We start from the raw sequence: 17189 nt of genomic DNA, 5'->3' as shown, positions 1-17189 counted from the left end.
AAGGGTAAAGATCCCAGTGAAAGTTAGCAAGTTCAAGAAGTCGCTATCATAGCCCAATTCCTTGATCTTTGGTAGAACTGTTGAGCACCATTTTAAGTGATAGAGTTCGCTCAAGGTGAGTTGGGTCAGAGAGTTGCTGGGGCTTTGGTAGTGGATAGATAACAAAAATTTTATGATGTTTAGCCAGATAGTGGCCTCTATAGAGTATTGGCCAGATTCTAGACATACAATTGCATACGGGACACAGTTTGGGATATCAAACAATTTGTGGAGTTATTTTGAGTGGAAGGATCTGGTGGCCCTCTTATTAGGGGTTAACCAAATGGGCGTTCCATAGATTAGTTGTGACATCACTTTTGCTTGAAAAACTTTCAGAGCTGGGGGGATATATTGGTTGCCCCTGCAATGGAAAAACCTCCTGATGGCACTGTCGCTTGATTGGGCCTGGGCCAGTGTATATTTTAAGTGAGTGGACCATGACAGGTTGTTACTGAACCAAAGTCCTAGGTGTTTGAAATGTTTTACTTGCTCAATATAGAGTCATAGAATCATAGAGTTGGAAGAGACCTCATGGGCCATCCAGTCCAACCCCCTGCAAAGAAGCAGGAATATTGCATTCAAAGCACCCCTGACAGATGGCCATCCAGCCTCTGTTTAAAAGCCTCCAAAGAAGGAGCCTCCACCACACTCCGAGGCGGAGTGTGATGGCCCTCTATCTTCCAGACTCGTTTTTTATTGCTTTTCCCAAAAACCAGGATCTTGGTTTTATCATAATTCACCTGCAAATCATTTGTCTCACAGAAGTCAACAAATTTGTGCAGTAGTCTTTTTAAACCCACCTGGGAGAGGGATAGTAGGGCTGCATCATCCGCAAATAGAAAGAAGGGAACATGCTTTGGGCCAATTTTTGGGGCTATGCCCGTCCACTTCGGCCAGGGCTATAGGGCTATGCAAGAAGATGTTGAATAGAAGTAGGGCTGGTACGCATCCTTGTTTGACTCCCTTTTGGACCTGGATTGGGTTCGACAGGAATCCCCTGTTTCTTTTACCTGACATAGGTTTTGGTTGTGCAGTTTCTTAATCAAAAAAGAGAAGTTTTGGGTCCATATTAAGGGCTACTAGTTTTTCCCAGAGCTTTTCTCTTTTCACAGAGTCAAATGCCCCCTTCAGGTCCAAAAAGGCCACATTTAGTTTGTTAGGACAATTTTTAGGGTATTTGTTAACTAGGTGGGATTGGATTAGATTGGATTGGATTGAGCTGCTATAGTACATCCACACTTGCAAAGAGGCAAGCAAGCAATGAGAGATGCAGGAAAAATGAAGACAGTTCTTCCATCCCTTATTGGGGTCCCTCTGATCTCATCAAAGTGGGAAGCTTAGGACCCTCAAGTGTTTTGAATGACAACATCCACAGTCCCCTGTTTGCCATGCTATCCAATGCAATTTTTTTAATCAGCACCCCAAACCAAATCTGAAGTTGTCCAATAACTGATTCGTAACCCTTTTGATACTAATGTTGGAGAGTTATCAGTTGATGGTGCTTGTTCTGTTAAATGAACAGTTATACACTTGTTTTGGATAAAACTATAAAATGGACTCAAACAGGGGCACCAGGTTTTCTTTTAATCATTGTTACCACAAGTGTCTTTACACAACCATGGTGTATACTGTTTTGCAGACGACTGAAATATTCTGTTCATCAGAGGCCAGCTAACATCGCTTGTTATAATTTATAGACCAAATATAAGCCATTTCAGCAGATTTCCCACCTTCCTCTCCAAAATACAGCTAACACAAGTAAATTCTTTGTCTCCCACAGGCAAAAAAAATACTCGAGGTCATTCTCTCTCTTACTCTTTCTTAAGGATTCATAAATCAAATCCAGCAACACTGTCAGAGGTATTGCGTCTCATAACTCACTCCTATCAAATCAGAAAATAACAGGGCTCTCCAGTTCCAATTAGATATGCAGGCTTCACCCCCTCTGCATTTCTGCCATTTATCTCCATGTAAACAGAGCTAAGCAAAAGCAAATTAGCTATTTAGTAGTAGGAACATGTATTTTGTCAGAGAAGACTGAAGCCAGACTAGAATAGTGCATATACGTTAACATTGCATAGATGAAGACTGAGACAGAAGGGAAAAGTGGCATCAGAGACAAAAGAGTGTGTCCACCAGGCAATAATGGAGCAGAAGTTATTAATGAGGAAAAACACACCAAACTACCATTTTAAGCAAAGAAAGCCTGGAATTATGTACTGAGTTTAGGAGATCTTTAAAAAGGGGGGGGGGTGTCCTGTTGGGAAGGGTAAGATTCAATCCTTTCTGCTGTGTTAAGGGAGCAAAAACTATTTTTAACTTTGAACACTGTTTTCAGTAATTAAGGTAAGCCAAAGAGGTAGGAGAGCCAGCATGGTAAAGTGGTGTGGGCATTGGAGACCAGGGTTTGGATCTTCACTCAGCCACGGAAATCCACTGGTGACCTTGGGCAAGTCACACACTCTCAGCCTCAGAGAATGGTAAAGAGAAATCCTCTCTGAACGAATCTTGCTAAGAACCCTATGATAGGATCATAAGTCAGAAACAATGTCAAATCACAGAACAACATCAAGGGGGAGGAAGAGGAGGAAGGACAGAAATGGAAATAAAAGTGGTACATTATAAAAGTAGCGGAGAAAATAGTTCAGCATAAAATCTAGAGCTGTTCCTGTCAAACCAGAAGTTCATCTACATCGTAAAATTAATTCAGTTTGACACCACTTTAACAGCCATGGCGCAATGCTATTTATTTGTTTCCTGTCTGTGCTTAAGGATATAGTTATGGGGTCTTAATGTATATGATTACAATTTCTGTTATAGACACATAGATGGTTATACTGTTACTGATGGTGTATAAAAGCAGTGTGGGTGAAATATATTGTTGGAGGAAGGAGCAGTCATTAAAGGAATCTTTTTAGCCACTCAGCAGGTTGAAGCAGCCTGTGCTTCTAACTGGGAGGTAGCTTTTCACTGTTGTGATGAATGGCTTCAAGTGTGGCGTGTCCTGGATGATTGCACCGAATGATAGAGACATTGATCATTCTGATTCAACTCTGCCTTCAGTGGTGTGACGTCTTCTGTTATCTCTTTCAACGGCATTCTGCATATATGGTACAGATTGGGAGAGAAGATATTTTTACTCCTTTTCCTATAGTTTCCCTTTTCAAAAGAGGATATCTTGGCATTCAGTTGATTAGATACAATGACCTTCAGATGGAAGCTGGTCTTTAGTACTTTTAAATTTAACTCATTGTTGCTCAGTGTTTATCTATTTGTTGCAAGATGGTTTATCTATCAATTAAGTTTTCTCTCCAAATGGTTTCTTTATCTTTTCTATTCAGAGGAGAGAGAGAGAGAGAGAGACCAAAGTGACAGAATTTGACCTTCATACAAATTATGCACATTGATTTGGAAGCTGTGCCCATTGATCTGTGATTAAAGTTAAATTGTAGGAAGAGTAGGCTGTATCTATACTGAGAGCCAATGTGATATAATGCCTTGATCAGGCATGAGCAAACTCCAGCCCTCCAGGTGTTTTGGACGTCAACTCCCAGAAATCCCAGCCAGCTTCCCCGTTGTTAGGAATTGTGGGAGCTGAAATCCAAAACATCTGGAGGACCAAAGTTTGCCCATGACTGACCTAGAGGATTAGACTTGAACTGATGAGGCTCCTATTGAAATGCTACTCAGTAACAAAAACTTCTGAGTGACCTAGGGCCAAACTCTTTAGCTGGATCTACCTACCAAGTAATGCAATTTGAACTGCATTATATCGTCAGTATGGACTCATATAATGCAGTTCAATACAGTTAAACCAGTGATGCATCTACACTGTAGAATTAATGTAGTTTGACACCACTTTAACTGTCATGGTTCAGAACTATGGAATCCTGGAATTGTGGTTTGGTGGGGCACCAGCACTTTTGGCAGAGAAACTTAAGATTTTGTAAAACTTACAATTACAATTATTCCATAGCACTGAGCCATGGCACTTAAAGTGGTGCTAAACTGCATTAATTCTACAGTGTTACATGCATCCCGATCATCTAACATGTGAAATATATGAAACAGACTTTGCCCTGTCTCCTTCACATTATAGTTTAGATGTGTGGCACAGTATGGTAACAGTGGTGTTTGTTTTATTTACTAGTAGCATCAGATACCTATATTCACTCTTTGGATACAGTAATGGATTTTCATATAATGTTGATGGATTATCTATTTTTTCTCACAGGAAATGGGAAGGTTAAAGTATGTGTGAATTCCTAATAGTGTTCACACATGAGATATCTAGTATTTACATTATTAAACTGATTTTTGAAATGTAATGCCTTTATGGTTGTAAAACTGTGATTTCAGCTTCCACAAGAGCCGCTAGTTAGGAGCCCAGTGTGTCGGGCTTTCCAAAAGTCCAGATGAGACACAGATGGGCTGAAGGTTCAATCAGAAGCTTAATCTCAGTAGTCAGAGAGGAAGTCAGTGGACACAGCATCCCAAAGCACTGAAATACCTCAGTGCAAACATAGAAATATTTATAACACTTTCACAGCAGTTGGAAACAAAGGACTTCTGTTGCCCTAAGTGTCATTTGGTCCAGATCATGGCATGCTAGGATCTGCAGACTGTTTGGCTGAGATGTGATGCCTGTCGCCAGTACCAATTGGTCTCAGGGTTTGGAGGAAAATTTAATAAATTGTCATTGCCCAGTTTTCAGTTTTGTGACTGTTTCTTGTTCCATCTCTCATGGTTTTGTGAAGGAAAAAATGTGGGTGGGTTTGAGGCAATGAATGCTGTGATAGCTTCCCCAGCCTGGGGAGGACAATGGCCCATGTTGGTGAAACAATGAATAGCAATAGGCAATAGCAATAGGCCAGCCTAAATGGGTTCCCAGGAGGACAAAGAAGGGTGTTGGGCAACTTCTGTGATCTTTGGTTTGGCTTCATTTTTAGGTGTGTGGAGGCATTGTTAGGAGATTATGCAACTGTCTGAAGGGGCAGTGGGGTTTTTCTATGTTCCTGCCCCCCCCCCCCCCCGGTCAAACTTGTATATCCATCCTAAAAGTCAGCTGTGGTGGTTAACTCTAATTAGGTTTCTGGATGAAAGGTGCCTTGCACTTGACTATTGAGACCTTTTCCATGGTTGTGAGTTTTGAAGTCCTCTTTGGGGTCCTGGGGGTTTGATTACAAAACTTTACAAGTAGTGCACATGCAGGTGTAACAACCCCTTGGTTATTTTTTAACTACTAGGCCAACAAAAAGTAAGATTACAATTTCATAGGCAGAATACTTTATAATGTCTAATTCGGGTTGTTCATTTCCTTTTGTTGTTGTTCATTCGTTCAGTTGTCTCCGACTCTTCGTGCATTTCCTACAAGTTCCCAATTATAGCTAAGCACATTATCGATGTAGTTCTATAGCTTATATTATATTCATCTGCACAATAACAATGCCAGGTGTCTGAATGTAATAAGAATATTTTAATAATCAGCATTTTGGAAAACTTTCCCTTAAGCACTGCAGGGTAAATTCTGTTACACCATATGGCATCAACAAAGAGAGAAATCTGAGATTGCTTGGATGTGATCAATAGTCATGCTTTGCCAGACTGCCTTTGCAGCTTTACAAATGCTAGAATTAGTTCCAAATAAAAATCTAGATAGGACAAAACTAGGCACAGATCCTTTCGATTGAGACTTGCCTTTAAAGCATTTGAGATTTGTCCTTGCATTTATACCAGTGTTGGCAGTATTATTGTTGCTCATCTCTTTCTGTGTTCAGTCCATTATCTTTGCCTTGCCTTCAGTATTTTTCTTGAGAAGGCTAAAAAATTTACAGAAAATTATGAATACTTGGAAAGAGCTGAGACTCTTAAACTCCACAGTTTGTTCTGAAGAGATGGCTTTGAGGTCATGCTGTACAAACAGTTCATCCATTGACCATTTGCTATATTAACTGCCCAGAAAGAGAGTTGTGGCCTTTCTGATGAATTATGATCCATGCTGGTTTATTTTGGCATCAGCATAGTTTGGTTCTTTGCTGCTTACGGCCAGCATTGCTTCCCAGCTTAAATGCCTTGGATCCATGGAGTTAGAGTTCATGTGCTTCTGTGACTTTGAACTCTTCCTTTCCATAGATTTCTTGCTGACAGCTTCACTAGGATACACATGTTTACATCATGGAAGTTGATGGCAGCTAGCAATTCAGAATTTCCATTTCCTTTTGCATTGTTCTGGAATTTGGCTTCAGCAATCCCATGTCCTGAAACTTAGACTAGTGTGCATGTTTCTCAGTAAGGTCTTCCAGCATTTTGCTTTGTTTTGATTTAGAACTGTTGATAGTAGATACTGACCACATGAAGCATAGTTTCATTAAAATCTGCCTCTGTTTACAAGGAATTTTGTTATGGGGAAAATTGATTTTTCTTATCACAATTCCATTTGTGTCCTTGCAAACTGAAACATATGCTCCTCATTTATGAGCGCCCCATCATTTCCAAATCCACACTTGTTTTCAAGGCTAATACAGAACTGTTTTAAAATGCAACATAATAACATATTTGCTGCTGTTTTTTTAAGGGCTCAACTTAATCAGCTGCATAAACCAATGCCCTCTTTCTATTCGATAAATCTATTTTCTTGGGGCATATTACATGTTAACCACTGTACTGAGATACTAGATGATATAAACCTTACATGCAGAATCTCTAGAATAGTTCTTTTTTAACTTGCCAGGAAGCAAAGTCAGAATTGTATTCAGGGGTATAAAACATCTACTCTAATTACAGAAAACAAAAATGAGTAAAAAAATAATGGTGTTCTGTTAAATGTGCTTTTCCTTCTTTCTCTCATGTGTTGATCTTCTTCACATCCCTTTTCCTGCCATATATAATTGATGTCAGCTTAATTTCTTGGGCTTATTCTGCAAAGTTCTGTCCTGGAATGAACATTATTCAATATTTTTAGTAATGATTTTATGATTGGATGTAGGTGATCTCTGTCAGATTTGCAGATGACTCAGATAGATAGCTAAAACATTGAAAGATAGGAACAGAATTCAAAAGTACGCTGAACAGCTAGAAAACTGGGCTGAAATGAACAAGATGAAGTTCAACAAGACAAATGCAAAATTCTGCACTTAGGGACTTCATCACACAGGCAAATTTGCCCATCCTACAACACTTTCATCCTTGTTGCATTTATCTTGTTGATGGAGCCCACCAAACCCCATCAAACAATGTAGAGCTACTTTCAGCGGGGCTCCAGCCCTGAACTGTGATGTAAGTGTCATAGGATGGAACAATGAGAACGTGGGAGGTTTCCTGTGTTATCATTCCCAGCAGTAAATCAGGCAGTAACACCTTCTCTTGTGGGATGGGGAAGGTGACCCCATGGGTGATGGATTCCCCTGTTGGCTGCCAGATTCTTCCTGCTGCCTGGTAAATCCCCTCACTGTTGTACACATTGAGTGACTGAGTGTGATGAGGTCCTAGGGCCCAAACACCAAATACATGAGTAGAGAGCAGGGGATACTTGGCTTATCAGTACTACATGGAAACTGATCTTGTAATTATTTTGTAGCATAAAAAGCAAATGCCATAGTTTAAAATTCAGGGGGGGGGGGGGAAATAATTCCACTATATTTTGCAATGGTCAAACATCATCTAGAGTACTGAACACCACATATTCAGAAGGATGTAGACAAGCTGTAATGAGTTCATAGTAGGGTAATGAGGATGTTGAGAGGTTGAAGAAGCTCTGCGTGCTCAGTTTGAGGGGTGACGTGATTGCATTATTTAAATACCTCAAGGATTTCCACAAAGAGGAAATCTAGAACTAGTCCTTAGCCTAGTGGTTACAGTAGGGAAGGTTCTGATTGAAGTTTAGAAGAAACTTCTTGACACGTCACCAGTGGAACCAATTGCCTAGAGAGGTAGTAGGGTCTCCATCTCTGAGTGTCCTCAAAAAAAGCTTGATCAGTTACCTTCTGGAGATCCAGTACTGAGAAGAAGGCTAGACTCAATGGCTCATGGGGCCCCTTCTGACACTATCATTCCATAACGCTACAGCTTCTTATAGCCTTTGTTTAACCTTTGTTTTATTTGTGAGCAAAAACAGGACCTCCAGAATACAAGTGTGTGTTTGGAGCTTTGGCACAAAGCAAGTTGTCAACTTAGTTATAATTACATAAATGATCACTGTAATCACATAACTGTTGAGCTAAGTGTAGCATGAATCTTCTTTGCCCTACTGACTTCTGTTTGCTTATGTTTTCATTGGCACTCTGCTTCGCAGGCAGGAAATAATACAAAAGTGATTGTGCTGATATTTGAGCACAAACAGGTTTCAAAGCACAAGGCTTTGGCACATTACTTTATCTTTACATTTACTCTCTGTTTTGTTTCCTTTACAGTCATCCTAGCAATTTTTATACTGCATCCTGTTTCCTTCCTCTCTCAGAAGCTTGGAGTGCTGGTCCACTTCAGTCTTTAAAATAAGAAATTCAGTTCGCTTTTTGAGATAAGGCTTGAACACGTTTTCCTCTTATTTTGTGAAATGTAGAGTGAAAGTAGAACCATTTGGTGCTCCTGAACTCTTGTCCACAGTAATATTTTTTCAGCTGTTTCCCAAAGTAGAGCAGAAACTGTGAAAGCAGATGATGATATGAGGGAAGGATTCAAATCTGGACCATCTGTTTGGACCAAGTAATGATGTGGTAATATTTTTTGTTAAGTGTATTTAGAACTTATGGTCACATTCTGATTTGTCCCCTTCAGTCTTGAGGTATATGTAACATTTTACACTTCCCTATGTAAGCATTCAAAAGTACCATTAAGCATTCAAAAGTACAACTACTTCTTGACAAGTCACCAGTGGAACCAATTGCCTAGAGAGGTAGTAGGGTCTCCATCTCTGAGTGTCCTCAAAAAAAGTTACATTGATAATGACTGAGCAGGATGTATTTGTTGTTGCAGTGTGCCTTCCAATCATTTCTGAATTATGACGCCTTTAAAATGACTATACCACGAGATTTTCTTGGCCAAATTTGTTTATAAGAGGTTATCCTTAACTTTTCTCTGAGGCAGAGAAAGTGTGATTTGCCCAAGGTCATCCTGTGGGTTCATAGTTATAACCCAATGCTCAAACCAGTTGTTGTTGTTGTTGTTGTTGTTGTTGTGTGTCTTCAGGTTGTTTCTGACCTATAGCAGCCCTTAGCCAAACCCATCACAGAGCCTTCTAAACAGGATTTGTTCAAAAAGAAGTTGTGAAGGATGAAAATGTGGTGTAATGTAAAATAAACCATGTGTAGTTCACATTTGATCAGCCTGCACACTGCCTTGCCAGAGAAAGAAAATATGCCATGCAGGTGAACAGTAAAGAACAAGGAGTTTACTCTTCTTAGTTCAGAGCATATGTACAATGTGATCAATTGCATCAATGCACATCATGTCCTTTTTTATGAGAGATTTAGAATGGTCTTTCTTTGTCCATGTGGATAAACTTCTTCAGCAGCTCATGAACAAAGAGTACATTTCAAAATCTGTGTCTCTTCTTCTCTCTTCTCTCTGTACCTCTCTCTCTGCACCTGCATAGTTTAAGCCTAAACAAAAATGTAACAGTAACCAAAAGTCCCAGGCTCAGCCTGCTCCCCAGGCATTGCCCAACCAATCACCTTCATGCACCTTATTTTATAGTTGACAAACACATACTCACTGATTCCTTTCATGCTCCAACAGAAAATATTTCTCAACTTGTTTGTCCCTAATTAGAATAGAATCATTTACACAAACATTGACTTATGAAGTCCCCATTGATTCAGTGGATCAATGCTATCTACAATTTCTGTTTGGATTTAGGGCATTTTCTCAACAACAAAGAGTTGACTCCATTATTTAAATTCTTTCTGTGTAGACTTGCATTTTTTAAAAAATCATTAATGAGCTTTCAGAACCAAACAACACAGTAATATAGCCAGCAGAAGCATCATCTATTTTCCATTGGCATACTCTATTAAAAGTTAATTATTTAAGCCTTGAAAATGGGTGCTTATGTGTTGCCATCATTTTCCCACTGACAAGAGAGAAGTCTCTGCACACATTCTTTCTTTCTCATTTAGCATGTCACCCCGCCTTCACTCCCACAGTATGCTCAGCTGTATTGACAAAGAAATGGAAACTTTTCCTTGACTGTCTGATTCCTCTTAACTTACATTAATCCTTCATTCCTAACAGTAACTGAAGCTGGTTTTGGTGCTGATATTGGGATGGAGAAATTCTTCAACATCAAATGCAGAGCTTCTGGCTTGGTTCCCAGCGTGGTTGTTCTTGTTGCTACAGTGAGAGCTTTGAAGATGCATGGAGGTGGGCCAAATGTAAGTTTCTGTACCTATCTAATAAAACAAATGATAAATCTTTGGGACTCCCTAGAGTTTTGAAAAGAAAGCCCTTATCATTTGAAATATGTATAAACATTTTAATTTTAAAATTACTGGAATAACTCTCAGGACATCACAAGCCGATTAACAGAGACTCTCATTGGACTGTCTTTCATCACGCAGATGTGGGATTATCACTGGGGATTACACGGTTTAAATTATATTGAAGTGGATAGCTCTAGAAACGTTTAAACTTTAGAAAGGGGAGTTAAGTCTGTTTGCAGGGTTTTTTTCTTTCTCCTCCTCTATGTCTTATCCCTTGAGCATTGCCCTTTCACTGCCATGGATAAACACATTGTATTCCTCCCAGTCTGAAACAGCGCCTACTGCTGCCTCCTCATTTTCCATGAGGTCCATTATTGCATTGCTGTGCATAGCTACACCACAGTAAGCACAATGTACTATAAAACCCATACAATTTTATAGACAGGAGTTCCTAAAATCTGTGGAATTCAGAAGTACTTAATTTGATTAGATAGTTCTCTCCTTGCCTTCCTTTGATCTGAGTCATTGTACTGCTCCAGATGGATTATTAAAATGAAATCTCTCATTCTTGCCTCTAAAGTTATTTTGGTTTTTTCTCTCTCTTAGCCTGTCACAAAGGCATGCAGCCTGGCTTTCATCTTTGAGTCCTCATTTCCTCCCCTCCCCACTTTTCAAAACATGTAATTTCTTGCTAGTCTTGCTCTCTCACGCACACACATACACACCACTTTTGCAATCTTTCTTGCCATCAGCCATTACTTATTTACAATCATTTGCTGTTCCATTTTTCTCTCTTTAGTACTGTGGCCCCTTGGTATCTCCTGGGGTTTGATTCCAGGACACACACCCCTCCCCCAAGAATACCAAATTCTGTGTATGCTCAAGTCACATTATATACCACGACATAGTAAAGTTGTGTCCCTTTTATACAATGGCAAAAACAAATATTGCTCTTTTGGAATTTAAAAAATATTTTCATGATGTAGATGGCTGAATCTATGGGTGCAGAATTCATTGATACAGAGGACCTTTTCATGTTCCACTATCATTTGTGTAGTCTTCTTTCTTAAAATTGTAGATATTTAAATGAAATGTCTTAATCTTCCTCATAATGCATGCTCCACTCTCTGTATCCCCACTTAAGTTCCTCCTGCAAGGTGATGTTCTCATTCGTGCTCTGCAGAATCATTTCTATTAGTCTCCGTCTTCTAGTAAATAATACAGGGTTTTTCAAAATGTCAGACCTAATTTCAAAGCACTATATTTCATGATGGCAACATGCTACAATGACAGAAAAAGTTACAAACAGTTTAACAAGTTATCAAGTTAAGCTGTTATCAGATTTTGAGCCAGAACAAGTCTAAAAAAATAACTTCACAAATGGAGAATATCCCATTAGGCCTTTTGCTGTAGGGTCACCATCTTGCAAATAACTGAGGCTAGTGGCTGTTTATGAAAGAGGCATTTAGCAGCAATCCTTTGAATCTCTGTGTCCCACCCTTCCAAGTGGTAAGAGTTCAATTCCTGAGGAGTTCATGATTACAGAGATGATGATGATGATGATGATGATGATGATGATGATGATGGTGGTGGTGGTGGTGATTATGACGATAATAACAACAAGAAGCCTGGAAAAAACCAGAAAACATGGTTGTTTCATCTAAATTATGTGGCTGTAGTTCAGCTTGTTTTTATGATTTCAGGTAACAGCTGGTGCCCCTCTTAAGAAAGAATACACAGAAGAGGTAAGAACAGTTTCTGCCAGTATTACAACTAATTTTTCCAATAAGTATTCCAGCATTGCTCTCAGATTTTGGAAGTAATGAATTCTGCATTAGTTTTATGTAACTGTATTGGCAATCTGTCCCATTTTTCCAGGAGCGAAAGTATAACTTTATAAATACATCATATTATGATTCATCGTTTGTTTTACAATTTAATAGCAATGTTTTGGTTACAGTTAGTTCTCCACATTTGCAACTTTAGCTTTCACAAATTTGATTATTTATGGATTTGATCAAGCCATTCTCACTAGGAATCTCTGGCTCTTCCAGTATGTATGTTAGAAGACCTAAAGATTCCTAGAGAGAGAAAAAACCTCTCGAGGTCCTCCAGCGCAGTTCTATTATTAACTTTTGGCAGAGATTGCTGGGCTAGAAATGCAGGATAGAAGTGATTATATATGATATAAATAACTTTAAAAATGGTACCTCCAAGTACTTCAACATTCCTTTTAAATGTTAGGAGAAGTAAACAGAAATGAAGATAACAAACACACTGTTTTGTTTCCACAGGATGTCATTATCTATACCTTGTTGTTGTTGTTTTTCTATTTTATTACACCAGTTTGTGTGTGGAATTTTTTTAAAGTCATGGTTTTGATAGAAATAGAGTTTAAGTCCACAAAAGCACATGCTATAGTTAGTTGTAACCAAAAAGTTGCAGATTTTTCAAGTTCCTCGGTTTTGTTCGTTCTTGCGTATTGTTCAAGGAAACTTAAGGGAATGTGATGAAAGGAACTTTTCATTTTTTCTATTGCATGTGCAGTTGGTCCCCCACTTTTGTGGATTTGGTTAATACATTCTATCTAGGCATCCCTAGGTTCTCCACTGCAACTACATTGTCAACTTCTGTCAGAGGCTGACCATTGATTTCTCGAGATATGTTCTCTCAAGTTTTAAAAAAGTAGGTTTTCTATTTGTGTTTTCCACTTTTATGGATGTCCTGTATCCCAATCCCTATGACAGGTTGGAAGACCTAGTTATATATGTGCATACCACACATAACACATACTTCCCCAAGGACAGTTTTCCTTTTCCCTACTTGTTTGACCATTAGCTGGCTAGTGCTATCTGTCTGGATCTACATTGCCATATAATCCAGTGTCTGATCCCAGATTATCTGCTTTGAAGCAGATTATATGATTCTACACTGTCCTATAATCCAGTTCAAATCAGATCATTTGGGATTATAGGGCACTCTGTCTTTGTCTTTCTTTTTTTCCCTCCTTCTCTTTCTCTTTCTCCTTCTTCCATCCCTTGAGGAGCATTCCTCAAGGTCTGGAATGTATCTGTGTGCAAACATTTTATGGGTGACTTCTGGGAAGGTCAGAGGAAGCAGCATCTTAAGTAACCTTGTGTATCAGTAACAGCTGCAGATGCAGGCCACAGATACGCCAAGGTCAGTCAGTTATATGAAAACTCCCTTGGAGATTTACATATTTGCAGTGTCCCCCATTCATTTTGTGTGCTAGATATAAGCCTTGAGAGGTTTTCAACACAGTGGACTTCATGTTCCTTTCCTGGATTTGTCCTTGAACTAATATCTAATCTCTTGTGGGAAGAGGGATAAAGCAGTAACACTCCAGTAGAATTAAGTAACTGCAGAAATGTCCACATTTAATTGTGTTTACTAGATAAACCCTTTAGGTGGAGCTGTGGATTAGAGTAGATGAAGGTGGGTCATGGTCTATAAAATGTTCAATTCTTGATTTTTCTTTATCCAAATTGATATGGGATTGGCCAAGCATCTATCAGATGGCTTTGAGTCTCGATGTGTCTTATATTTTGCCATGTTCTTAGCATGGTGATTGGGTATAAATGCATCGCATTGTAATTGGATGATAAATAAAAGTATTTGTCATTACTGTTAAAATGTCAATTTACTTTTGACTTTCTCTCTCACCTTATGCAGAATCTCAAGTTGGTGTCTGATGGCTGTAATAACTTAAAGAAACAGATTGAAATTGCACAGTATTTTGGAGTACCTGTTGTAGTTGCTCTAAACGTTTTCAGGTAAAATTATTTGTCCATTTTCCACCAGAGAATTAACCTCATACATTACATTTGAATTTTGGAATTGCACCACTAGATGGATAGAAGTTCTCTATCTCCCAAAATCCCGAGTATACTAATAAAGCATATTTAATGCTTCTCTAGTCAATAAAGAATTTAAATCAGTGTTTAACTAGATATTAAAGAATGAATAGAATTTTAAAAGTTAAGGATTTCCAACTCTTTATATAGGTATGTACACATACACATACATGAATATACATATAGGCAAATTTAGAATATTCATAAAATATAAAATACTGACAATGCCACATTCAGATCTTCAGCCCTTATTTAATAAATTTAAGTACCCAGTCACTCAGGTCTTTGATATGGAAGTTGTTCTACTCAAATTTATATTCAGAGGCAACTACAGAAGAGCTTCAAACTATGTATTACTTTAAATATATCTTTGACTCCTGTGGTTGCAATGGTCTATCTCTTTTTAAATTGCTAAATTTACCAATGTAAGTGTGGTTTTTTGAGCAATCTGCAATGTGATAACAATTCACCACTATCTCCCTTAGGGTTTTCTTACTCAAAAATGCCCCTTGCCCTGGATCACCATAGGATCTTGTGTGTCCACACCATCTGGATTTTTGCCAAAGGAGTTCTACCATGTGGGACCTGAGCCATTCAAGAGATTAATCAGTTCTGCTTTTCTGCCCAGACACACCTTGATTTGGGGTGGAATCTGAAATAAGAGACAGAACCCTAAAATTGACCTTAAAAATTCTGTCTCTCATTAGTCAACTCTTCCTTCTTAACATTTTTGCAGTTTGGGAGGAGGGACTAAGAACATAATATGGATAATGGGTATGTTGCAAGAAAAGCAGGACAAATTATAGGAGTGAGGAAGCTATCATTTTAATCTATCCATCAAGTAAGACCAGCTGCCAGGGCCAATGTTGTAGGCATCAATAGTATTTGGGCTCTTGTGTTTACAACCACTTGTGTTTCCCAGACTTGTTCTTCCAGATGTTTTGGACTTCATCTCCTAGTATTCCTAGCTAGGGCTTCTGGGCCAAACTAGCTAGGGCTTCTGGGAGTTGAAGTCCAAAATAGTTGGAGGACCAAAGTTTGGGAATCCCTGGCAGCCACTATATGTGAATATAAAAAAAAAACTTTTGCTTTGGGCCATTTGTTGAACAAGGCACTTGACATTGCATAGCATTTCCTAACCATCAGCTATTCTGTAGACATTACTAAGGAGAACGACTTAGCAAATAGAAATCATATCATAAATAAAATAATTGCTTTGTTGGCAGAACTGACTCTCCTGCTGAGATTGATTTAGTCTGTAAGATTGCCAAAGAGTCGGGAGCTTCTGATGCAGTGCCTTGCAATCATTGGTCAGATGGTGGCAGAGGAGCAGTGGATTTGGCTCAAGCTGTAACACGAGCTGCCAGTCAGCCAAATCACTTCAGATATCTATATGACCTGGAGGTAAGTTTTAGTAAAGGTACTGTAACACACAAGAAAGCACATGATGCAACGGTTCTTTCAGAGGAAGTAGGTGGGGAATGATCCTGGCATGTGGTTATATAAGCAGCCACTCAGTTACTATCGCTAGCAATAGGTGTTACTTCTGATGAGAACGCATGTTTATTTTTGTTTACTGTCATCAAATATATTTTTAAGCATATTGAATTACATATTCTCTCAAGCTGTGTGTAGAAGATAACATTTGAAAACACAAAAGTCTATACCTATATGTAGAGGATTTAATTTGTGCATTGCCATGTGGATTTGCAACAGGCAGTTATGACTGCTGTTTTTGAGTCACTCATTATGTTTTCAAATACATAATACATTAGTTTTAATTTCACTTACATATTTATGAGAAACAGAAGTTCAGACTGTGCTATTGCAGTGTGCTCTGCATGGGGCTACCATTGAAGAGTGTCTTGTATCTAGAAGATGTTACAGGCAGTCCCTAAGTTACAAACAAAATAATTTCTGTAGGTTTGTTCTTAAGTTGAATTTGTTTGTAAGTTGGTGCAGGTACATTTCTAAGTGTAACCCGACTATATATGTGTGTCTGTTTATAGCCTTGGATAATATAGGGAAAACTTCACACCCCTGTGCTGTTTGTTTTGCTGTCTGTGCCCCTCACATTCTGTCCCTGTGATAATTGGATTTTGAAAAAAATGGCTTGTTGTGAAAACAAGGATTGGTGATAAAGCATCAGTGAATTTCCCTTCCTAGGAGTAGTTTTCTCTCACTTCCTGTTGTCTTGCTCCCATTCTTAACTATGAGTTGTTTGTAATGTCAGGCAATTAGCTGGCCGAAGTGCTGATTGCTATCCAATTAATAGGCTTCAAACACTCTTCTCTTAACTGCTCTTTATCTTTATGTTGCTTTTTTGGTCTCATCAGTCAGATGCTTGTAACTTGGGGACGTCCTGTTCTTAGATACTGAAAGACCCATACTGTGTACCAGTTGTTTCAAATATTTGGTTTTAACCCTTAAAGCCCTAAATACTTTAGGGCCTGGTTGTTCAATGGACTGTCTGCTTCATTCTGAATGTGTTAGCACATTAAGATCTTGAGAAGAGGCCCTATTGAAAACAACATTCCCCTTGGATGCTCACTCTGTAGAACAGTGATTCCCAAACTGTACTCCTCCAGGTGTTTTGGATTTCAGCTCCCAGAAATCCTAGCCATCTTAACAGCTGTTAGGAATCGTAGGAGCAGAAGTCTAAAACATCTGGAGGAGCACAGTTTGAGAACCTCTGCAGTAGAGGATCTCAGTCAGTGTGTTCTCAGATTGAAGAATGCATTCATCTCAGCCAACACGGTGTAATGATTTGAGCATTGAACTAGGACATGGGGAGACCAAGATTCAAATCCCCACTCAGCCATGGAAACTTACCACTTTGTGCTGGTAGAATAAAGCAGGG

At 38.9% G+C, this 17189-nt stretch overlaps 1 protein-coding gene across 1 annotated transcript in view; it reads left to right on the top strand.

The window, feature by feature from the left end:
- The window catches only part of MTHFD1L (methylenetetrahydrofolate dehydrogenase (NADP+ dependent) 1 like), a 134772-nt gene that overhangs the window by 59255 nt on the left and 58328 nt on the right, over positions 1-17189 (top strand). The window contains exons 21-24 of the mRNA XM_060753560.2: positions 10267-10406; positions 12158-12199; positions 14148-14248; positions 15556-15733. Coding sequence (XP_060609543.2) covers positions 10267-10406; positions 12158-12199; positions 14148-14248; positions 15556-15733 — 461 coding nt within the window. The remainder of the gene's footprint in view (positions 1-10266; positions 10407-12157; positions 12200-14147; positions 14249-15555; positions 15734-17189) is intronic.

This window comes from Anolis sagrei, chromosome 1 (genome assembly GCF_037176765.1).
Source record: "Anolis sagrei isolate rAnoSag1 chromosome 1, rAnoSag1.mat, whole genome shotgun sequence".
Lineage (NCBI taxonomy): Eukaryota > Metazoa > Chordata > Lepidosauria > Squamata > Dactyloidae > Anolis > Anolis sagrei.
Note: the sequence above shows the minus strand (reverse complement) of the source record. Positions and strands in the feature narration are given on the sequence as shown.